The sequence below is a fragment of the Pantherophis guttatus genome, chromosome 3 (genome assembly GCF_059756535.1).
Source record: "Pantherophis guttatus breed Tessera chromosome 3, ASM5975653v1, whole genome shotgun sequence".
NCBI classification, from domain to species: Eukaryota; Metazoa; Chordata; class Lepidosauria; order Squamata; family Colubridae; genus Pantherophis; species Pantherophis guttatus.
Window position 1 is genome coordinate 36166994 of NC_142065.1, and position 25140 is coordinate 36192133.

The 25140-nt window shown below is 36.3% G+C and overlaps 1 protein-coding gene across 2 annotated transcripts in view; it reads right to left on the reverse strand.

Moving 5' to 3' along the window:
• MMP24 (matrix metallopeptidase 24) overlaps window positions 1-25140 on the reverse strand; it is a 43333-nt gene that overhangs the window by 2250 nt on the left and 15943 nt on the right. For both annotated transcript variants that reach the window (XM_034414140.3, XM_034414141.3), the window contains exons 3-8: window positions 23733-23849; window positions 16282-16586; window positions 8199-8360; window positions 6065-6279; window positions 3414-3552; window positions 1621-1887 (exon numbers count right to left, since the gene is read on the reverse strand). In XM_034414140.3, the coding sequence (XP_034270031.1) occupies window positions 1621-1887; window positions 3414-3552; window positions 6065-6279; window positions 8199-8360; window positions 16282-16586; window positions 23733-23849 (1205 nt within the window). The remainder of the gene's footprint in view (window positions 1-1620; window positions 1888-3413; window positions 3553-6064; window positions 6280-8198; window positions 8361-16281; window positions 16587-23732; window positions 23850-25140) is intronic.

Here is a 25140-nt window from a genome sequence, read left to right on the forward strand (position 1 = left end):
CGAGCCTTAAATGGCTCTGATGATCCAAGCCCTAACGATCTGCTAATCAGGCAACTTAGTTGGGATCGCCAGAGCCATGGAGAAGGGAAAAAGTTTTCTCCTTTCACATGGCTCTGACGATCTGCTAATCAGGCAACTCAGCTGGGATCGCCAGAGCCAAGGAGAAGGAAAAAAGTTTTCCCTCTCCAGCTTGCTTACCTTAGCTGCTTGCCTTGCTTCGTTTGCCTTGCTTCGCTTGCCTGAATCCATTCCATCAGCAAGCAACTCCCTGCCTGCAATCAAGCAGGCAGGGAGTTGTGGACTTCAACTCCCAGAATTCCTCAGCCAGCAAAACAAAGCTGGCTGAGGAATTCTGGGAGTTGAAGTCTACAAGTCTTAAAGTTGCCAAGGTTGGAGACCCCTGTTCTATTGGGTAAGTTTTTTTCCCCTTTGGGATCTTTAAAAAAACAGTTAATTGGGGTTTTTTTTAGTTGTTCTTTTTTAGACCTAGCCATTTAAAGTTTAGGAAGTTTTAAATTTAGCTTTCATATAAAAATAAAAATAAAATAAAATAAAATAATATTTGTGCAGCTTTCTGAGATTTAGTATGTTTTTGTAGTGTTTCACTCTAACTACACAAACACACAAAATCTCACAAAGCTGTATGTGGAATTTTGTGTGTGTAAAGTGTGAAAATTGGGTTTTGGGGCTTTTTGTGGCTGTGTGAGGTTCCTGCTTGTTGCAGGGGCCATTTTGGGTCTAGCACAGCTGCTTTTACATCGTGGGTGAGCCAGTTGTGTTGTGTTGTGTTGTGTGTGTGTAAAGTGTGAAAGTTGTTTTTTGGGGCTTTTTGTGGCTGTGTGAGGTTCCTGCTTGTTGCAGGGGCCATTTTGGGCCTAGCACAGCTGCTTTTACATTGTGGGTGAACCAGTTATGTTGTGTTGTGTTGTGTGTGTGTAAAGTGTGAAAGTTGTTTTTTGGGGCTTTTTGTGGCTGTGTGAGGTTCCTGCTTGTTTCAGGGGCCATTTTGGATCTAGCACAGCTGCTTTTACATTGTGGGTGAGCCAGTTGTGTTGTGTTGTGTTGTGTGTGTGTAAAGTGTGAAAGTTGTTTTTTGGGGCTTTTTGTGGCTGTGTGAGGTTCCTGCTTGTTGCAGGGGCCATTTTGGGTCTAGCACAGCTGCTTTTACATTGTGGGTGAGCCAGTTGATGTTTTTTAATTTTTATTTGGTGTGCGTTGGAAGAGGGGTAGTCTTATACGGTGAGTATAGCCCAAACCCTATATTTTAACAGGAAAATTCGGGGGTCGTCTTATACGCCGGAAAAGACAGTATTTAGCTTTTCCTACATGTAGACAATTATATTTCCTTCATTTGCATCCGAAAGAATGAGGATAGGAATAAGCATCCATTTATTGTTTAAGGACCACTGATGAAATCAATCCAGCTAGCTGAAATACAGGATTTAGTGAATCAGAAGTCTAGCCAAAATTTCCAAGAACAGAATATGTATTGCCTGGTCAGGAATCCATTTATAAGCATGTGTCTTTGCATTATTACGATTGCTTGGTCACAGCAATCCAAACACTTTGCTTAGCAAAAAATACTGAACCAAATGTTATAAACGAAATGTTTATACTCACAGCCTTCTTTGCTGACAAAAGCCCCTTGTGGAGCTTGTGGAATCCCTTTCCATACAGTGATTGGCTTGGGGTAGCCTGGATCTGTTGCTCTCTTGTCTTCATTATACCTCCAGTATTTATCTCCTTTGAAGAAGTATGTTTTGCCTACAGGTTCCCACCGTAAAGCTGTGTCAATCCCTTCCCGGGGAAGACAGCTGCCCAACTCCACTAGGCTATGCGGATATCCTGGTTCTGCTGTCACTTCCTTAAAAACCCAATACTTATCTCCTAGATTTGAGGAGGAAAGAACACACATAATACATAATTACTAAGAGCTAATAAAATCATTAGCTGTTTTTTTTTTCTGCTAGAGGTTCAGAAAATAGCAGGCAATCATTTTTCACTGATTTCCTTATCTGATTCAAAAGGGTTTTTTGATAGCTGAATCAGCCAGAGAGCTTAATCTTTTGGGTAGTAACAAATTGCAGTTGAAAACTGCCTTCCATAAAGTTGACTGTTTGGTTGCAATGTGTTGGAAATTTTAAAAGTTTTCTGGAAAATAATCCACAATTCAGAAAGTTGATGCAAATATGGGCTACGGTAAAGATGATCTTTTTATCTAAAGAACAGATTTAAAAAAAAAATTACTTCACAATGAGAACACTTTGCCTATGCTTTTAATTTCTATAAAAACACCTGAACATCACCAAATTTTCTAAATAATAAAAATACCGTGATGGGACCTGCTCTTTGCTCTGTCTTAGAGGAGACAGACAAGTGTCTCTCCCATTAACAAAATGGTAAGATGTAATTTAAAGAAACCCATGCTGGATCAGTCATCACCGAGGTCAACAAGGACTTGCTTCCATAAATTTCTTTTCTCTTTATCTTGAGAGCTCTGATCAGTTCCCACTCAAAACTAGACAGAACTTTCTATGGTACATAGACCCATTTTACTGCAAAGCATTTGGGAATTCAATACCTTAATTCATAATCTATGCCTTTCTCAATACAACAACCCAATTTTGCAAGCAACGCACACTATTTATTTTTCTATTACATTACTGTTTCTGCTTCTCATGCTATACAAACAATATTTTAAGAACATGACAGATTGACACCAAGCTGACAGCAGTTTATTGAAAATTGAAGGTTCTCTGAGATATAGCTTATAATAAAAAAAAAAACCCAAAGAAAACTAGATATAGCCTGAAAAGACCAGAGAAATATAAACAAAGGCCTTTAAAAGTATCTTCCTTAGAAAATTGTTACCTATAACAATATTATTGCTAGTTGTTCCTCTAGCAATAATGGAGGAAGAAACTGCAAAGGAAAAGACTTAGGTGATATATTTTCACAGATGCTGACCAAATATTGCCAGGTTTTGAAATTTTGAAGGTAAAGAAAACATACATATAAATACATGCATTACTACGATGACATATTGTATTTCACATACATGTTTTCTTATGTATATACAGTATTTTAAAGTCATTTTTTAGAATGACTAACCTTCTTTAATCTCTTCATTATTCAAAAATCATCAAAAATGAAAAACTGAACAAAAATTTATTAAGATCAGGTTTTCAAGGCGTGCTAGCATCTGTTTTGATACCGTGTTTCCCCAAAAATAAGACCTTATATGTCTTATATTTTTTTGAACCCTGAAATAAGCGCTTGGTCTTATTGCCATGCGCTCAAAAGCCTCTTTGGGCTTATTATCAGGGGATGTCTTATTTTGGGGAAAACAGGGTAATATTCATATTATTGTAGAACTGTTTGTATTTCCATGATAAAAATAAAAATAAAAATACCTTTAAAGAAAACAAATTTTCCATCAGATCTTTCATAGGCAGCATCAATTTTTGCTGGGAGCCCTTTCCAGAACTGCTCAATTTGCATGGGATAACCCTCTTGTACTCGACTGTTACGAAGGCGCCAAAACCAGCGGTCCTAAAAAAAGAAAACCACCTCCTAGGATTATACTTCAGATTCCGATAAGAGGAAACAAAACAGCAAAGCAGGTTTTATACTGCATTCTTTAAAAAAGCACTGCAAGACATTTTGCTACCTGTGGCACAGCAGCTGGGTGAGTTGCACAGGACTCAAGCCCACCCAGGTATTTTGGCACTAGTGGAATTTTACTTCCAGAAAAAGTGGTACTTATTAGATATCTGTATTATTTCTAACATCAATACCTGTCTCTCCTTGGAAGTAAAACATTAAGACGGACTATCTCACTCTGTCTAATAATAGAACTAGCTCCTGACTCCAGTCTTTTCCTCCCCACCTCTAAGATTACTTGATAACATTGATTTCCAAAAGAAAACCATCTCAAATCCATATCCTTCCTTTTTCTACATTCTATGTTCATCTTTACATTCAAATCAAGTATCAAATGATGCACAAATTTGCTCTCCTTCCACTCCCATTGATTTTACTTAAAGGCTTAAAGAATTTCTTAAAGAAATTCAGAACAGGACATAAGGCAACAAAAGAGTTTACAGTATTAAACAATATAAAAACCCTTATTGAAGACAATATTTAAAAACAGAAAGAAACAGTAACACATATGTAAGATGGTGAAGTGTTCTTAAAAGATTTTTAAAAGAATATCATGGACAGGGGTGGGCTGCTAGGGGTTCGCAGGTGTTTGGAAGAACCTCTAGCTAAGATTCTGTGCAGTTTGGAGAACCCCCAAATCCCACTCCTGGCTGGTCACGCCCACCCCACCCCTCCCCTCCCCTCCCAGGAGTCCCCACGCGGCCCGTTTTGGATGCAGGTAAGTGCAGGGCGCGCAAAGACGCTTGGGGAGGGTGAAAAACTGGCCTACCGGAAATTCAGGAAGGCCGGAAACGGGCCCTCCGGAACCTGGGGAGCTGTTTTCGCCCTCCTGGAGGCTTGAGGAAAGCCTCTGGAGCCCAAGGACAGCAAAAATGCCCCATCCCACCGTGGTGCAGGAGGCCGACTAGGCCATGGCCACCATGGCCACGCCACCCAGCAACTGGGCAGAGAACCCTTTGCTAAAATTTTTGAAGCCCACCCCTGATCATGGAGACATTAAACATGCAACAATTCAAAATGTTAGCAGCTTGGGCTATCATCTCATTCAATATAATGAATACCCATTGGCCTAGATCTGTAATCTTTATCTAAGGACATGACTAATCTATCTTTCTTTCCGAGTCAGATACTCTGTTCAAGAGAACATTTGAAAGAAGCAGCAATCAGTTTCCTTTTTCACAATTAAACCAATGCCGGAAATACATTTGAACTCTACAGCTTACTCAGCTTAATGATACATCCTGCTTTTCTCAGCAGATTTACATATTATGATATAAATTCTAGAGTATGACTACTGTAAAATGTTTGCCCTTTGGAATAGGATGTAATGGTACTTGTAAAATCTTGCTTTTTCCAAATCACAAAGAAAAATATGCAAACTTGTTTCTATTTGTGTAAGCAATTTGACGTAAGACAATTTGATATATCAGTGATACTAAGATCAGTACATTATGGTCCTTTGTTTTGTTAAGATTTAATATTCTGATTTTTAAAAAAATCATTTGATACAAAACTTTTCAATTAGAAAATCAGCAAAAAGTGAGAAATTAATCAGGAAACAGATTTTTCTGAGAGAAAAGAGGTCTGTTCTGGTTCAAATACCCTCTAACATACAGGTGAAATCCAGCAGATGCTGACAGGTTCTGGAGAACCGGTAGCGGAAATTTTGAGTAGTTCGGAGAACTGGCAAATACCACCTCTGGCTGGCACCAGAGTGGGGTGGGAATGGAGATTTTGCAATATCCTTCCCCCAGGAGTGGGGAGTGAATGGGGATTTTGCAGTATCCTTCCCCTGCCACGCCCACCAAGCCACACCACGTCCACCAAGCCATGCCCACAGAACCGGTAGTAAAAAAAATTGAATTTCACCACTGCTCTAACGGTCTAACTCATTTCAGAAAATTAATATAAAAGCATAGCATCATTACTTCTCATGTTTGCAAAGCAAAATATCAGCTATGAAAATACTTGTCTTGCTACAAACCCCATCCTCATGCCCTGGAGATACCTAGGCCCCATTTGTGAAACAGAAATACTCTAAGTTGGAAGAACTCTTCACATGCACTGCAGTTCCCACAGGCAGAAAATTGCTACATCAACAAGCCGAAAACAGAACACAGCACTCTCTTGGAAACAATGTGAAAACAATCCTTATTCTAGATTAAAAATGTTTAGGTTTAGGTTATCTAACTAGTTGAGAAGGAAAGGCATTGTGTCATCTGCTATATCAAAGTAACCTAAGACAAAGAATGCAGGCAAATTCACTGCAAGTCAACCATTATTGAATGTGATTAGTGATATCAAAACACCAAATGACTTGATTGACAGGCAATCAATTATACACTCCTTTGTAGTACATAGAGGTTAATAAAAACCGCCCTTCTGGAACAGTCCTTCCTACCTTGAAAACAAACATTTCTCCTCGGAACAGAGCCACAGTATTGAAATTTCCATCACATATGTTGGGTTTGCTGCCTGGAGCAGAAGGCCTGTCCCCTAAAGGAGGCCTAGGAGGCCGTGAATGTCTGTCATGTTTTCTTTCTGAAGTCGAATGGATTCTGCGGACAGGAAGGGTTGGTAAAGGTCTGGTGGGTTCCAGCGGCTCAGCAGGGGGACCTAAGCAAAAAAAGGAAGGAGGGAAATCAAAAAGCTGTTGGGAGTATTTTCCCCACTACATTAAACATTGTCAGCCAGCTTGAGCATGTTTTTCTAAAGATTTTATCAAAATATTTCCTTTGTCTATAAACTGCAATATAATTTTCAGTGTCCTGCAGCATCTTGTATTTATACTTTTGGATAATATAATTACCAACAATATTGGATTTTTCTACATAAAGTGCTTCAGCTATTAGTCTAATTATCAATGGATGCAACCCTTTTATAGTTGCTGTGGAACGTATTGCAGATCACATGTGCGTAAGGCTTGGAAGAAAATTTTAAAAAATTAAAGCCATTTATTATTTTCTTGCAAGTGTGGAGAAGATATTTATTGGGTTATGAGTCACTCCAGTGCTCAGGGGACATGTTTATATTGGATTGCTACAACCTGGCAGTGCTTTTGCACACTAATGCAAGATAGAAGTGCCATGGTACTGCAAGCTGTCATTCAATTATAATTTTGGATGGACTAAGGGTACTGAGATGTGGAGATATTGGCATGGAGAGGCAGGAAAGGGTGCTTTGCTTATAGCAGACAAGGGCCAATTTGTGGTATATCCAGAGCATTATATTTATTTTGCATTTTGCAATTGATTTCCTGGGTGTGGTATTACTATAAGGTAGGCATGTCTGCAATTTATCTTCTTCAATGAAATGCTTGTAGTTTTATATATTTAAAGTTAGAAAGCTTTTTTTTTTCCTCTTAAAAGCTTAAGCAGAAGGGCAGTAAATGGCGGAAGAGATCTATCTCTTAAATACATTGGGCTTATAAATTGGATGCCAGATGGGTGAAGCTCTCTAGAAGATAAGCAGTAGTAGCAGAAACTACCAGGCCATGACTCCAGAGCAGGATCAGGGCTTCTGAGACGCAGTTTTGGGACTTCCAGCCTTACACCCTGCAGACTTCAACAATTTGCTACACAGAGGTTGTTGGGTACAAAGCAGGGTGAAAGCTGTAGCTCTTAATCTTTTTAAAGCTTTTCCTTTCTGTTCCTCTTTTCCTTATTGCTTTGAAGGGGAAAATTGTTCCAATACTACAGAAGGGAACTCTTAGTGATTACACGAAAATAGGGAGGAAAGAAAGGATCAAGAAACAGAAATATGGTCTTATGAAAGAAACTCCATGAGGAATGGCATTAAAAGTCCATCCCTTGGCATGAGGTTTGTTGACAAAGCAGCCTAAATATTTTTGGTCATAATACTAACCCAAGTATGAGATAAGGACAAAGGGTGCCAAGTTTGCCTTATGTAATGTTACATGTGCTAGTCAATAAATGTTTGTGACATTTCAGTAACTGCATTTTATTTTATGGTTTATACTCAATAGTTGTCCTTGCTATAGTGGTGAAATAGCATGCTACCAACAACAGCTTGTTTTGGCTTGACAAAATGTCATTTCCTTACAATTGATGCATTCATAGAGGCAACCTTCATTTGCAGCCAGCTCCGTGTTGCATATTTTTTATTGAAGGAATTTTTGTTTATCTCATATCAAAATAGAATACTTTTAAAGACACCATTTTAAATTCAATAATGAATGTGGAACCTGAAGTGCCTGAGCAGTTTTCTGAAGACATGCCTTTATTTCAGTGGTGTGAAATTCAAGGGGTTCATGATACTCTTAGCAGTGCAGACCAGGAAAGCAAGAAAATTACATTTGAGGAGGCTAAGGTCAATTTAAGAGGTAAAATGGATGTCTTAGGTGTTAGCCCATCAAATATTGGTAATAAAAATGAAGTTATTTTAACTGACAATTTTCCCACAGTAAATTTCATGAAACAAATTTGAGAAATGCCCCCATTCTTCAGAATCACAATTTTGGTTCTATAAATTATAGAAAAACTATTTGAAATTATGGCATAAGGAATTTATCTTACCATAGATCTTCTGAATTCCTTGAAGGTCATCTTGGGGTAACTTAAAGTTGTGTGTCTCCATGTACTGATAAAAAGGAGCCATAATAGCACTAGGGTCATTGGAATGCTCAAGGCCTAATGCATGACCCAATTCATGTACTGCAACCAGAAAAAGATCATTTCCTATAGAGGCAAAGTGTGTAACTATTAGCTTCTGCATTAATAGGACAAGAGTTCCAATCACAAGCTTCACAAATTCTTATTATCACATCATTATAGCGGTATAGCAGTTATGGCTTTACAAAGAAACTCAGGCTACATCTGAATATAATTGCAATATCTATTGTTATTGTGTCTTTTGTATGCTGTTTCTATTTGTATAATAGAATTAACAATTTTTGTGTATTTAATTGAGTCAATATCATCTCAATAGTCCTGGCAACAATATCAAAACCAGTATCAGCTACGCAAATTAGTTCAGATTCATAGACGATTTTCTAATATGATGCCCTGTACATGTTTTGGGACTATGACTTACACCATTCTTAGTAAGCATACCACAAAGCAATGCTGCTCATTAAAGATAATTTGATTCTTGCTAACAAGATTTTGCAAAAGGCTGCTGATAGTATGTGACTAAGCTATGAAAGACATTAGTTGTATTACACTGTAAAATGTACAATTAATTCGAGGGGAAAGAATTTCAGAGGTCAAAGTGTCTTCTGTTTATCATTTATCAAGCCACAGAGTATATAAACAGGCAGTTTTAGGAAATGTACAGTCCAAAAAGACAAAGTATGAAACCTAAATTTATAATATTATGCCCCATATCCAGGTAAAATTTAGAAAAAATATTCTTAGTAGCACTTAGAATAAAGAGGACATCCTACAATACTATGAGACAGCCCAATATCAATTTTTCTTTTACCATAGTTTTAGGCATTCATTCTTATTTTGTACCTTAAGCCACTAAAATCTATAGAGCTAGAGGTTTTCAAGATGCTTATGTAGGTACATTGTATCCAATGTAAAACACATAATATGTAAGTGATCTAGTGCTTTCTGATGTCTACATGAGGACTCACAATGGAACACGTATCTAACTTATTTTTCCATGTTCCATAAGAGTGGGAAAATGTAAATTCAAATAAATAAGAATAATTGACTTTAGTAATGACAACTCAGCAAAGAAGATCATCTAATGACTTTAGCAAAACCATATTTTAAGAGAGTATGTTATTCAAATATTAGCACACTTTTCTCAAAAACATATTGTATTTTAGGCTTTTCAGTTAATAGTTTTAATTATGATTAAGTTTCCTGGCTTTCTAAAACATAATGGCACATGTATAAGTTAAGCTGTCTACAATAGAAAAAATAGCATGAAATATTAATTTGTATATAATATTCTCATTATGCGTCAGAAAATTTCATGCATAAAACAACTAACATTTGGGATGCGAGTGGGGGGAAGAACACAAAATAATGTACATTAATATATTGCTACAAAATGTTGTAGAATTTATAATAAGAGTGTAGAAGTTGCAGATTTTTCAGTACAGCATCAAAATATATATGGGAGTGCATTCTATTAATGTTATGTTAAACAAAGCTAACAATAAAAATACTATTGCAAATGACCTCTAGCAGATTAACTTGTATCTTTATAGTTTGCAGGACTTCCCTAAATGGAAGAACTTATCTAGGTCGTTTAGAAAATAATTTTTGTTAACAAATTGAAGAAGAATATACATTTTTAAAAGTGTAAGTGAACACTAAACACACAAAAACACTAACAACCTCTATATGCTCTATTACATTATTGTTTCTTAATTTTATTATGTATTCCAAAATAAAAACAGTGGAACACAGCACTTTTTTGTTTCTTGTCATCTTAAAAAATGAGAAATATGTTTCAATTAACATATCAACATAATTGTCCTTCAGATGTTTTTTGCATACAAGTATTTCTGTATAATAGTATATGTGCCATTATTTGTCAGCAAACGTCTTATATAAATTCTGTAACTCTGGTTCATTGCTGTATTACTAAGTCTACATCTTGAAATGTAAGAAATTATCTTGAGAGCCTAAATGGCAAGACTGCAAGTATTTATTTACTTATTTTTATTTATTAGATTTATGTGCCTCCTGCCCATTCTTCTCAGTTGCTGCTCCTTCTCAACTCTATCTAGCTAACTGCAGGAACAGCTGGGGTGTTAGGCTTTAAATTGACAGGCAGACAAAACATAAAAGGAAACACCATTTAACAAAAAAAGGGGGGGGGGAATCTGCATATTTTTTGCTAATTGAAAACGTGTCTGGGAACGGGTTAGCATATGGTAAATCAATAGGTGAGAACCAATTTTAAAAATGAAGAAAAAATAACAGGCAATACAATTAATCCCTAGTATGAATAGGAATAATACCAAAACTATAATTATATAAAATCCGTATAAACCATTCTAATCTGCCTATAATATTTTTTGGTTATTTAGCTATATTAACTTTTGCTATCATAATAATAGTATGGTTAGCCAAATTCTTCATATATTGTATTTCAGATGTGTATGTTGAAAACAAGCATTAGACGATCCTAGTCTAGGTGCAGCATGTTGAAATATCACAAATAGGAAGGAAACATGAGACTGGGAGACAGACATGTTGAAATAAATGAGAGACTTGTTTAACTGCTTATTTTATAGAATAATAAAAAAATACCTGTATAACACATGCATGTATTTAACATGCACATTGCACATGCAATCAATTTATACAATAGAAAAGGAAAGTATTAAGCATGGATAAAAAAGCTAAAATATAAATGCTCAAATGGACAGTTCAAAAGAAGCAGTACTAATATACCTGTTTTTATTTCAAAGCAACCTATCAAATCAACACTTGCTCAGATTTAGGAATGCAGAACCACTAAAGTATATATAAGCATAAACTCCTAGTTCAATATAGTTCAGGAAAAGGGGCATCTTGCCACTCCTGGCAGTCATTTTCAATGTTGGCAGTCCTTGACAGCCATCTAATTTACAGAATTTTTAATAGGCTTCTTCACATCATTAACTTGATATGTGGGAAATGTAATGGACTAAACGGATCCATTTTTCTGGGTGCCTAAACCTAACAAAATAATCCTTTGCCTCTATAGCTGTGCTTACAAATGTAACTTTCCAAATGCTATCCATCAGAAAATTCTGCCTAGTTTGTGGTCAATGAAAGAATGTTTTGAATGGATCCACAAAGATTCCACAAACAATAAAAGTTTCATCTGGATATTCATCTGGATAGAAGCGTGTAAAAGCATCAGATTTGATAACAGTCAATTTTTTCTGTGATCTCAATTGTACAATGAACTAATGAATTGTATAATATGCAGTATGGTTGCAGGGCATTTTGAAATCCAATATTACATATCAATCAAGAAATCTAAAGCATTCTGACTGATCTATTCTCTTCCCTTGCAAAAAAGTCTATACCAAATAAGAGTCTGTATATTAAAGATCAAAGCAGAGATCAAAGCGTCTGTATATCAATGATCAAAGCACACAACAGAATTTTCAAAGAAAAGGGCACACACCCCTTTACATTATTAATTAAAAAGAAGAACTCTGAAAGGACTTGCTCTGCAAAGTTATTTAGGGCAGAAAGTTGTTTGTATATTTGACATACAGATTCAGGCAGCACTTTACATAAAGTCCACAGTTAGACAGTAATTGAGATTGGAATATCCATTGTATGCAATGCAGTGATAAAATGTGATGTTACATGACCACATCGCTTAGCAACAGCAATTCCAGCACCTCCCTTTGCCAGTGTTAAGGGAGGATCATGGATCATTAAGCAAACGCCAGGAAGCTTGCAAGCAGGATGGCAGGCAGTAAGGCTTGATACCTGACACAAGTGCAGCAGGGCAAAAGGAGTGGCTATTGCCAGTTGGGGGAGGGTGCATAAGTGGCCAGCAAGGAGCAGCATGAACGTGGCGAGGCTACGGGCGAGGCGCAAGCAACGGTGCAAGCAACTAATGGGTGATTTATGACCTTTCCTGCCAACTTCCCTATTGGTAATCATGTGACTGCAGGATGCTGCAACTGGTGTAACAGCAAATGGCCAAGCATCAGATCACTATCAGGTGACTGGGGGAGGTGGGATTCTGTGATGGCCTGAACATTGAGAATCAGTGCTAAGTCTCTTTTTTTCAGCGCTGTGATAAAACTTCAAATGGTCGCTGAATGAATTCAAGTCTTTATATTTTGTTATCTTTCTCTTCTGTTCTGCTGTCTCCAAGTGTTGCTGCATCCACTATCCAGACTTCTTTGTCTTTCTTATTGACAATTGTTAAGTGTGGGGTATTATGTGTCTGTTTGAATTCTCATGTTCCAGAACACTTTAGCTTCTTCATTTTCTATTATGTTGTTTATTTTGTGGTCCCACCAGTTTTTACTTGCAGGCAAATGGTATTTCTTGCAAATCCTCCAATATATCATTGCTGCTACTTTGTCATGTTGTTGTTTATAGCCAGTCTGTATTATCATCTTGTAGTGGCTAACCAGGTGATCTACTGCTTCTTCAGCTTCTTTGCAGAGGTAGAATTTGCTGTCGGTTTCTGTCTTCTCAATTCTTGCTTTGTATGCATTTAAGTCTTGGTATTGTGCAGCCAGAATTAGCCCTTCTGTCTCTTTTTCAACTTTCCTGCTCTTAGCCAGGGGTGTCAAACTGGAGGCCCGTGAGCCAGATGCATCATGTTCAGGCCACGCCTACCCCAGCCCTGCAAAAGCAAAAAACCTCACGATACGTCACATGACATCAAGATGTGATTGAGTTTGACACCCGTGCTCTTAGCCATTGCTACGTCTTATTATCTGCTTTGCCTGCTATTTTTTTAATGTGCTGACCATGTAACACCTTGTCTTGCCATGTCTGTTTTCTGTTCTTCGTTTGTTCTTTATTGTGAACCAGTTTGGTCTTTCCAGTACTCAGTAAGCCTTTCTGGTATATTAGCTTCAGTCAGTGGTGGGATTCAGCCAGTTCGCATCACTTCGGGAGAACCGGTTGTTAACTTTCTGAGCAGTTTGGCAAACTGGTTGTTGGAAGAAATCATTAGGGCAGAGAACCGGTTGTTAAATTACTTGAATCCCACCACTGGCTTCAGTGCATCTTCTTCACTGTCCTTCAGTTATTATCCCAATACATTTTTTTTCTTCTTCATCCATCATCTAGTTGCAATATTCCATGCCCACCTATTATTATTATTGTTCTATACTTTCTTCATCTTTAACAGAGCAAGGCAACCTCAATATACAAAATAAAAGTTAGCATGCAAAAAGGAAAATATGTAAAATGAAACTAGAAGTACAAATATGGTTCTTAGAAATTAAGAAACTAAGAGACTTATTAAAATAATTTTTAAATCCCAGAAACAATCAAGAATCTATTTTGCTGTAGCACTCTGAGCACAGCTGAACACTTTAAGTCCAATTATTTTTCACCAGTGCTGTGAAACAGTCTCAGAGGGTGGCTGACTTCATACTGTGGTATTACAGAAATGAATCTTATACTAGGGATTTAAAGGATCTGTATTTCCAATATAATCAGCATAATTAGAGAACATTTTACACAGAAGCATTGTTAAAAAAATTAACTATATTTATAGCCCAGCATTTCTGGAAAGGCAGAACTACAGGGTACTGCTTCTCCAAATTAGATTTGGTGGGGGAGGTTGATATCATACTTTCAGATCCAAATGGACAATATTTTCCTTGCTCATCATACTAAGCATAATGGACATGTGGGATTAGCTTTCTTGGACAACATCTAGTATTTTTGTTCCTTAGTGACTTCTGAATTATGAAAATTAGTACAGGTTGCATATGCTTACTCTCCAAGTTATATAAATATAAATTATAACCCTCTTCCTTTTTAAAATCCAGAAATTCATTATTCTGTTTCAATTACATGTGTTCGATTTTAGCAATACACTGCCTATTCCAGAATTATACACAGGATTGCATGGTCCAGGAAACAGATGACCATGATGCACAAAATGAGAAACGATAATCATAGGAAGAAACACAATCATCAAACTAAAAGTACAGGAAAGGATGGAGAAGACTCTAATACTACTTCTCAGAGAAAAACCCAACAGAAAAACAAGCAAGTAAGGTGTGCATTCCTGTATAGAACAATCATGGGTCACATAGCAGACATACAGATCATTACAAGTGCCTAGGTATCCACGGGAACTACAATGAGGAGGCAAGGAAGACAGCAATATCCTATTACCATCAAAGGATCCAGCAGAAGACCCAGCACAATGAGAAGAATAAGATCCATGCCATCAAAACGTATGCTCTACCGTTCATCAGATACCCTGCTGGTATAGTGAGCTGGCAAAAGAAGGACATGGAAGCTGCCGATGTGAAAACCTGGAAGCTCCTCACAATGTACAGAGGTTTCCACCCCAAGTCCAATATCCAGAGGCTGTACACTAGGCAGAAGGAGGACAGTTGGGGGTCTGGTGAGTGTCAAAGCCACTGTCATGAATGAAACCCAAAGTATCCATCAGTAAGATGGCACCCCAAGATGAGCTGCCAAGAGAATGTCTGAGGCAGCAGCAGATGTGGGAGGAAGATCAAGCAGTGGCAAGACAAGATCCTGCATGGAATGTACCATTGATGCCTAGCTGAAGTGGCAGACATTGGGAAATTCTACCAGTGGCTGGAAAGGGCTAAAAGGTAGCACAGAGGCACTGATCATAGCAGTACAAGAACAGGCACTAAGCAGAAGATCTATAGAAGAGGGGTCTACCACACAAGATAGGACCCACAGTCAAACTATGCAAAGAGGCCTCAGAGACAATCCAACACATAGTGGCAGGGTGAAAGATACAGGCAGGAATACCATACACCAAACAGCACAATCAAATAGCTGGCGTTGGGTACAGGAACATCTGTACAGAACATGGGCTATACGCTTCTAAGTCTAAATTGAAACTTCCACAGGAGGTTGAGGAAAATAAGATTTCCTCAAAATGGGATTTCCAGATCTAGACAAGCAGGAAAGTACTGGCCGATCACCCACATATTGTGTCAGTAGACAAAGACCAGAATATAGCAGTGGTGAAAGATGTAGCTATGCCAAATGACAGCAACATCAGGAAGAAGGAGCATGACAAACTGGAGAAGTACCAAGCCCTGAAGGAGGAACTGAAGAGGATGAGGAAAGTAAAGGCCAAAGTGGTCCCAGTAATGGTAGGAGCACTCAGGACTGTGACTCCTAAGCTGGGAGAGTGGCTCAAACAGAGCTGAGGAAAAACATCAGAATTCTCTGTTCAGAAGATTGCAGTGCTCGGAACAGCTAAGATCCTATGCAGAACACTCATACTAGAGGACCCGAGATTAAGGAAGACAGAGACTAACCATGTTGGTGGAAAGGATATTTTTTGATTAATGAATTTGAAGCATATAATGTTCTTTTTTAAAAATAACAATACCCACTCATTAATCTATTGAATTAAAATTGCAGTTCTTGACTCCATTTACTAAATAAGTAATAAACATGCTTTCAGTAATGAATTTAGTATCACATATAGTTTTGCCTCTGAAATCTAAAAAACAATTAAAACATTTTATGCGGTAAGTGTTTAGTAATTACAAGTAATATATTTCAAATGGATAATTATTCTAAATAAATAATTTTTCTGAATTATCACGCACAGATCAGAGATTGGTCATTTAATAGTATCACATCATATGTTTGACAGTTTATGTCAGTTGGATTTACATGTTCACTTTGCTCGTTTCAAGGGAATAAAACCATGGTTTTGTACATTTTAGCAATCTATAAATATAGCACTTTGCCTGGAAGACTGAATGCTATGTAATTATTTGTTATATTTCTTTCTGACTGCAATCAAATAAGTCTCTTTCTGGTTTTATCCAGTAGCATTCTCAACATTTGGATTCAGTTCACATCAGAAATCCCATTATAATAAGAGTGAGGGTACTTTTTTCCTTGTGAAAATCTGAAGCCTTATCAAGAATATCTTCTAAAATTTTTCTTCTACAATAGCATATCAATATACACAGGATCTTACCATCATGGTTAGAATTTCCCAGTGTCCATGGCTCATCTGAGTCAAAATGAGTATCACCTCCTATTCCTGGTCCAGGAAAATAAGCATGAGCTAGAAATCCACCCTCCCCATCAAAAGGAGAGCTATCTCCATGGAAACCAGAAGCAAAAAATATCATGATATCTGCCTCTTTTCTGTCACTTTTTATTTCATGGTAAGGAACTTCTTCAAAGGTAAGTGGAGTCACTCTCTGCCAAACATCAAATGCTTGTCGGATGGCTTTCCTTGTATCAAGTTCTCCAACCTTGGGGGTGTAGTTGTGCACACTGTAAGAAGGAGAAGAAGAGCTTATTTAAAACTTATAAAGGATTGCTTTCTTACATTTTTTTTTTATTTTATTTTTTTAATTTTTTAATTTGATTTATATGCCGCCCTTCTCCGGAGACTCAGGGCGGCTTACAATGCATTAAGCAATAGCCTTCATCCTTTTGTATATTTATACAAAGTCAGCTTATTGCCCCCACAAACTGGGTCCTCATTTAACCTACCTTAGAAAGGATGGAAGGCTGAGTCAACCTTGAGCCTTGGAGAGATTCGAACCAGCAGTAAATTGCAGGCAGCTGTGTTAATAACAGGGTGCTTTAAACCACTGTAGTACCAAGGCTCTTCATGATCAACTTTCATTCAAGTTTTGGATTAATACAATTGCAACATTAAATTTGGTAACTTTTAATACTGTTTGAAAGTATTTCAGGTATGTATTAACAGTTTTATAATGTTTCTTATCTAGGTTAATGTAAAAAAGCCTATATGAAATATGGCACTGAATTTCTATTCAATAATTTAAAGAGGTGTGAACTTCAAATCCCGCACTGGCTGGGAAATTCAGGTAGTTAACCTCCATACATCTTAAAGTTACCAGGCTTGAAAAACACTGGACTAAATCAATAAGGTTGAAAGGTACCTAAGGATTCAAGTCTAAAACTTTTGGAAGATACAAGGCTGGTCAGCAAAATTACCACAATGCTCAGCCTTCCACATATTTACTGCAGAATCTGGGAATAATATTGGGTTCCTTGTATGGATAAGCATAACTGATTCAGACCTTTAATTGACCTATTCATATGAGGGGGGTGGAAAGAGAATAAATGGCACTTATAAAAGTAGTCACAGAAAACTAGAAATTTGTGAAATGTTTTTAATTCAAACCATTTCAAATCCATAAATATAATATTGAACATAAAATATTCTATTAGAAACATATACCACAGAACTGTTTTCGTCAACTTTTATCTAATAGCTTTTATCTGTCTGTCCATACTTAATTGTATCGAAAAGATATATCGTGATGTTGAGAATAATATGGAGATGGCAGAAAGATGTTAAATTATTTGTTAGCATTAGATAATCATATTCATACTGGAGTATCTATAACATCTTCTAGATAACCAAGTACATGCCATAGATATTTTAGTGAATTCCAGTGCTTCAATTGTAACTTTAAGTTATTCAGCAACTGGACTCTGGCCATCAAATATTTCCTGTAAATCTAAATACTCACAGCACACCAGAAAGACTGGGGTTAAAGCATAATAAAATTATGCATATTGATTATGTCCCAGAACATTCCAGGGAGGAATTGGCAACTCTGTATGGAGTTACCATATAGAGGTCTTCAAAGGGATTTAACATCATTAAGGGATTTTAACACCACTATACAGCAGACTAACATTAAGTTGCCATATGGCTAACTGCAATTCTTAACAACAGTACCTCCTCATTCGTGTTTTCAAAAAATAGTGAGTATGCGTTGAGAGGCATACTGTTTTTGACATACATACATACATACATACTGTACATACATGCATATATACCTATACTACTATACTTCCTTTTGGAGTAAACAGGGTTATGTAGAAAACATAAAACAATAAAGAAATGCAGTAATAAACCAAACAAACCAAAGTAATCTGATCCATCTCTTCACTGTGTTACTAAAACCTTTTTATAAAAAGTGTAACTGTCTTTCATATTAGAATTCCTAAACAAATATTGTCCTACATTTTCGTACATGGATTGTTATCTGTGGTGGAATCAATGACTGAAAAGAAGGAGGCTTTGGTAGAAGGAGTTAAGAGATATTCCAGTTTGGACCCCATAAAATGGAGGGACCACTTGCAATCAAACACTTAGGACTATCTCAGGCTTTCTCAAGGGAAGGCAGACAGTCTGGTGAGATTGTTGTAAACAATAAAGAAATCTCTTGACCTAAACCTCGGAGCTATTCTGGTTGCTTGGGTCTGGCATTTATCTTATAATGGAGAAGGAGATGCACACTCCAATGAATATACTACGAGTTTTATCACTGGAATGTATATTCCCAGAAGGGTCAGAGTAAAAACAATTTATTGAATAAGAAAATGATAAATACCCTCCAGTATTCTTCCCAAAAAACTAAACAGACATTTACAACCAGGACAGTGTCAACATGATACTGGAGGAGGAACCCTCCAGCTGTCTCTTGATTCACTGAAAATAACTGAATAAAGGCTGAAAGCAAAAGGCAACACAGAGAGAAGAAAATTTGCCCAGCTAAATATTATATTCACGAGAAAAGCAAATAGTTGTATATTATAAGCATTGCAAGGAAATTGAGGATAATAATGGAATGGAAAGGCCAAGAGATTTAGCTTATGCACAAGAGACAAAGTCCTATCATGCTTGGCCAATAAAGAATTCTATTTCTTATTTCCTAAGAAAATCACAGAAATCAAGGAAACCTTTATGCAACGATAGGTACAACATAAAACAAATAGGACTAAAAGAAAGACGAGATCATGTAAATATGAAGAATAATTATTTTTAAAATTCCTAAATCAAAAATAAATGTGACCATTGAACTAGAGAGTGATAGTCAGGAAAATGAAGTTACATGGGCCCTTGAAAACATCACTAGCAACAAAGCTGCAGGAGTTGATGAAATAGTAGCAAAGCTGTTTAAAACCTTACAAGATGATGCAGTTAAAGTATTTCATGGTTCATAAGCAAATACAGAAAATATAGCAATAGCCAAGAAATGATCCATTTTTATTCCAATATTCCAATATTTAAAAAAAAATAGTGCCAAAGGAAGCTCAAGCTATTTAACTACCATAGTATGGCTCTCTCCCTTGCCTGAAGACAATGATAGAAATTTTGCTACTGATATTTCAACAATAAGCCTAATTTAAGAGGCAGGAGCATCAAAGACCACATTGCTAACATCTGATGAACAACAGAAAAGAAAAGAAGGTTCTTAAAATATGCTAATTTTTGCTTTATTGATTATATGAAGGGGGATAATTATAGATAGTCCTAAAACATACGGATGCATCAGGCCATCCCATTGATCTATTGAATAATTTGCATGATAATCAGGAAGCAACAGTTAGAATGGAATATGAGGCAACTAAATTATTCACAATTGGGGAAGGAATGCTACAGTTTTATACTGTCACCTTGTTTAATTAAGTTATATGCAGAATACATGCTGGACTAGAAGTAATTTAGCATTAATATTGCAAGGAGAAATAACAGTTCCAAATATACTGATGTTGCTTTGCTAATAGACATGAGGAAGGCTTAAGGAATCTCTTGTTGAAGGTTAACGTGAAAGAAGAGAATGCAAAAGCTACTCTAATGCTTACTATATATACATATTATATAAATATTAAAAAAACTAAGTTATGTCACTAATCAATGTCAATTCAATGCAAATAGAAAAAGGGGGAGAAGGAAGAAAAAGATTAGCAGTAGTTAAAACAGTAACAGATTTTATCTTCCGAGGCTCAAAATTTCACAGGGATGATGAAAGAAACAAGACATCTGCTACTTGGAAGAAGGCTACAAGAAGCCTAGACAAATGAAAATAGAACCCAATGACAAACAAAGTATGTATTATCAGATCTATGTTTTTCTTAGTTATTACAAATGACTGTGAAAGCTGAATTGTCAGAAAGGTTGAAAAATCAAAAGGATACCTTCGAATTGTAATGCTAGAAAATATCTTGGACCTGAAGAAAAAACATATGGTTCAGTTATAGCAGATGTAACTGCAGATCCTTCACTGGAAGAACTAACTATGAAGCTAAAGCTTAAATATTTTGGACACTTAATATAAAAGCTGGAGAAACCCCTGATACTTTAAAGCAATCAGAAAAGAGACTGACAAAAGACAAAGTGGCTAGCTACTGATAACACTGATAACTGATAAACGGTCAAAAAATCAAGTAATAAATAAACAGGGTGATATTATGTCCATTGAGTTATAAACTGAACAACAGTACTCTGTACTGTTTTTCCAAACACTTCTAAAACTATCTAAATTGGCAACTTTAACTATGCAAAAATAAATATTTCATCTTGTCTTTTTTGAATATCCAACCAGTTCAATGGCACAGTCCTAAATGTGAACTTTGTTGACAGCTTTCACTCCTGGAATTGAGAGCAAGTCACTGGTCTCTCCACCCTTCCTTCTTAGTGGATGCTGCTTGACTAAATCTGAATTTTTATTGCAGACAAGAGGGATGCCACCCTCACAATAACTGATTGTGCACTGCTGTGCAAAGATGTTTGGGACTTCTATATATTTTCAAGGTTTTAACTCAATACTTTTTTTCTTCTTCTGAATGAACAGACTTCAAGTGGTGCTGAGGGTCCTTGAAGGCAAGTGGTTTTAGTATGTTTATTTAATGGTTCTTGCTTGCTTGCGAGTGACTGGTTCCCATGTTGCAACAACATGTTGTTGGGGGTGGGGAGGCTTCTCCTTAGCTACTTATTATATATCATACTTAATAGCATATGCCTTTATCTTGGTCTCACATAAATTGTCATAAAGTGCAAAGTTTAAAATTGTAACATGTCCTCATTGGATAGCTACTTCAGCCCTTTGATAATCTGTAGTTTTTTCATGAATGTTTTCCAGCTTCAACAGATAATTTCATACACTCAGAAGATCGTTCACTCCTAGCACTAATGGGATTGGTTAATCTCAGTTAAATCTAAGGTAATACTGAAACAAAATTCTGTCTTTGTTATATATTTTGGGACTAAAATATATATAGCCATTTACAAATACCCATCATTTAGATCAGTGTTCCTCAACCTCAGCAATTTCAAGATGTGTGGACTTCAATTCTCAGAATTCTCCAACTAGCATGCTGAGCCTATTGATTTAGATCAGGGGTGGGCAACTATGGTCCCTTTATGTGGACTTCAATTCCCAGAATTCTTGAGACAGCCATGCTGGCTCAGGAATTCTGAGAGTTGAAGTCCACAGGTTGTAAAGGGACATAGTTGCCCGACCCTGGTTTAGATAGATTGACATGTAGCATTTTCCCTGAAGGACACTTGGTACTGTAATCAGTTCTATCTTGCAAATCTAGAATAAATTAAGAGAAAACAGCTACCTTTGAATTATATTTAGAAAGAATAACATGTCAGACACTAAATCAAAGATAGCAAAAATAAAAGATTAAAGAGCTTTAAAAAGAAAAGGAAGAGTCACATTGTGACATTGTCTTTTGAACAAAATCAGTTGATCAAACCTGATCTTCAAGCTTTTACTAATTATGACAACAGCACATATCATGATGATATGTTACCAAAGCAATCTTCTTTCAACAGTAGATGACTGAATAATAACTGAATACTCATATAGCTTACTCACTTTTATTTCCAACATCAAACAGCTTTAAAAAAATCTTATAGTAAGTAAGATATAAAGATCTCTACCACTGTTCCCTAAACATGTACATTCTACCTTTTATGCAACTTGCAAAATTTCACAAAACCCATGTTGAAAACCAATTTGTGAGGGAAATTTTCTTTACAAAAATAAATTTAAAATATTTTCCAGACTGCTATCCTCAAATCAATTTACAGTAGGAATCACACAAATTCAATTAAAAATGTATAATCAGGTAATTTAAATATAGTAAACTAGTTAACTAAACGAATAACAACATAAAATCTTTGACCAAAAAAAGCAAAAAGATCAATGCATTCTCTAAAAGCTTTCATTTAAAAAGTAGATAAAATAAAACCATTTTGAAGCTTACTTTAAAACAAGAACCAACAGAACTTGCTGAAAGTTGCTCAGAAGACAACCCTTAAAATTCTCTCTCTCACATACACACACACACACACAGAGAGAGAGAGAGAGAGAGAGAGAGGGAGGGAGGGAGGGAGAGAGAGATATCATAAAGATCTTAAGAAACACATGCACATATATCAGGACAGCCTTTCAAATACTTAGAACTATACCATGTAGAATTTTAAAGGTTAAAAGTTTCTCCTAATCATTTAAATACAGTAGTTTGGGTGATCCAAAAGTTTTTTCTCTAATTGTATTTCTATCTCTTATTCTTAGTGGTTATAGAATCCATCTGGAAAAAAGAAAACTGAGTTCTAGTCTTGTCTTATAAGCATGAAAGTTGACTCTCAGCTCAATCCAACCCAATTCACAGGGTTGTTATTGTGGGAAAAATAGAAGTATTAGGTATGTTAGCCGCCTTGAGTTATTTAGGAAAACAATAAAGATAGGAAACAAACAAACAAATATATCCAAGTATTAAGCAATCCTGGGTTCAAATGCCCCATTTTAAAATTTAGTTTTCCACTGTTTTGAGCAAAAAGCACTATCAATATGGTTGAAACAGTCAAATTTGCATTTGGAATAGTTGTCTTCTACTCAACAAATGCATTTTTACACTAAAAAAATTGAATACATTTTATTTAAGACCAGGAAAGGGAGAAAGACACAATCATTCAGTAGCAATTGGGACATTAGCTGGGTAAATTGCCTCTCTCAAATTATAATTGTATGAGAGAAGGCAGCAAAAATTTGCATTGAATTCACATGGTCTAAATGAACATAAAATGCATAAATTTACCTATCATAGTATTTAACTGATACTTCGGCTCTCCCTTGTATAGCACGCAAGCATCTTGACTAATTACTTCAAAAGCCATGAAACAGACATAGCAAAATAGGCAAATGAAATGTGATCCACATGAATATACATTATTTGTTATTCTTCCTCTTTTTCTTACATGTTTACTATTTAATTATATATTGATTTTAATTACAGTCCTAAAAAGACTCCAAGTAACACTACTAATCTTTATGTAGAAGAATATCTGAAACTTTCTTTTAATGAAAGCTAAATTTAGAAAAACTAAAGCTTTTAAAAATGCACTTTTTGAAAAGGCTATGTCACCAAACTGAAGTGTTACTTCCATAAAATAGCTCACAGGAAACCACAATAAAAAAAATATACTTCAAGTTTCCAGATGTATTGGAACTATACTTCCTAGAATTCCCTGTCAAGTTTCCCCTCAAGCAAGGAATATGAACTAATGACAAGGCTGGTGGCTGTACATAATATTTAAAGCATAAACTCCATTAAGGTTTTTAATATATTGGATTATACCTGTAGGTAATATGCTTCTGCCTCCATTTTTGTCCAGTAAGTGCATATCGCTTAATCCTTCGTCTATGGCTTAGATGGGGATGATCAGGAACACCACAGCGAGGTTTCTTCATCCACCTAGAAAGTAAAAAGATTCCTGATGAGTCAGGAATATATGGTACAAAAATAGGGCTTTGGGCCATTTCAGCCTGGTTGGTTGGTGTAGTTGAAAATAGATCACCAGTCAATTTAGACATGCTTGCTTGCCTACCTGTTGGTCAAGGTAAGGGCTGAGACTAAATTCTGGCCAGTCTAGAGAATGTGTACCAAAATAGATTAAAATGGCAATTCTGAAGTAGGTTAGAGAAGTAAGTTTGAGCTTTGGAGCTAGTTAGTTTGGCACAGACTACAAGGTAGCAGCTATGCTCAAGATTTCTCCCTCCAAAAAGAAAGTGAAAAATTCCATCTCTGGAACTTCAACTGTGTGTGGCAGTAGAGAGCTTTGCTTCATTGTATATAATTATTAAATTTATAATTTTATAATACTTTCAGATAGATAAACAGCCAGTCCATAATGGGCTTTCTCTCCATAATGGATTTTCAGTGGATGAAACTATGGGGAAAATAGGAAAGTTGTAACAGAAGGTAATGGAAACTGGGTTCTCTAAAAAAAAAAATTGAGATTGTGGATTGCACAGTAAAAGCATTATTTCTGCTGACACCATCAATTCACAGGTGGAAATGAAAAAAAAGACTTGTGCAAACCAGGTTCCATGCACATAGTTCTTCTTTGTACAGATAATCCTTGCTTAATGATCATTTGTTTTGCAACTGCTCAAAGTTATGATGGTGCTAAAAAATCAACTTGCACTCACACTTATGACAGTCAGTGTCCCTGCAGTCACGTAATCACAATTCAGGCATTCAGCAACTGTCATGCATTTATAAGAGTTGCAGCATCTTACAATCATATGATCACCATTTGGGACCTTCCCAACTGTCTTCGGATAAGCAAGTGAGTGGAGGAAGCCAGCAGGAGGATGCAATTGTATACGGTATCTTACTTAAGGACCACAACTGGGATTGTCGGAACTGCTGTTGCTAAGCGGGGCTGTTGTGTGATGTTTTGTTTAATGACTACTTCACTTAGTGATGAAGTTGCTGGTCCCAATTAAGGTCATTAAGCAAGGACTACTTTTATATAGAATGACTATAGTATACGACCGTAATACCTGTACACATATACAATAACATTTAAAACCTATGAATAGCCATCAAGGTAGCGCCATTACATACAACATATAATTTCTATTGCCATTTTATCTGATGACCTATGCAGTATCTGCTAAATCAATTGTTAAATCAGTACAAATCCTTGGATGAATTCTTTGAGATGTGAAGTTAATTACCTCTGCCTATTCTGAGAACT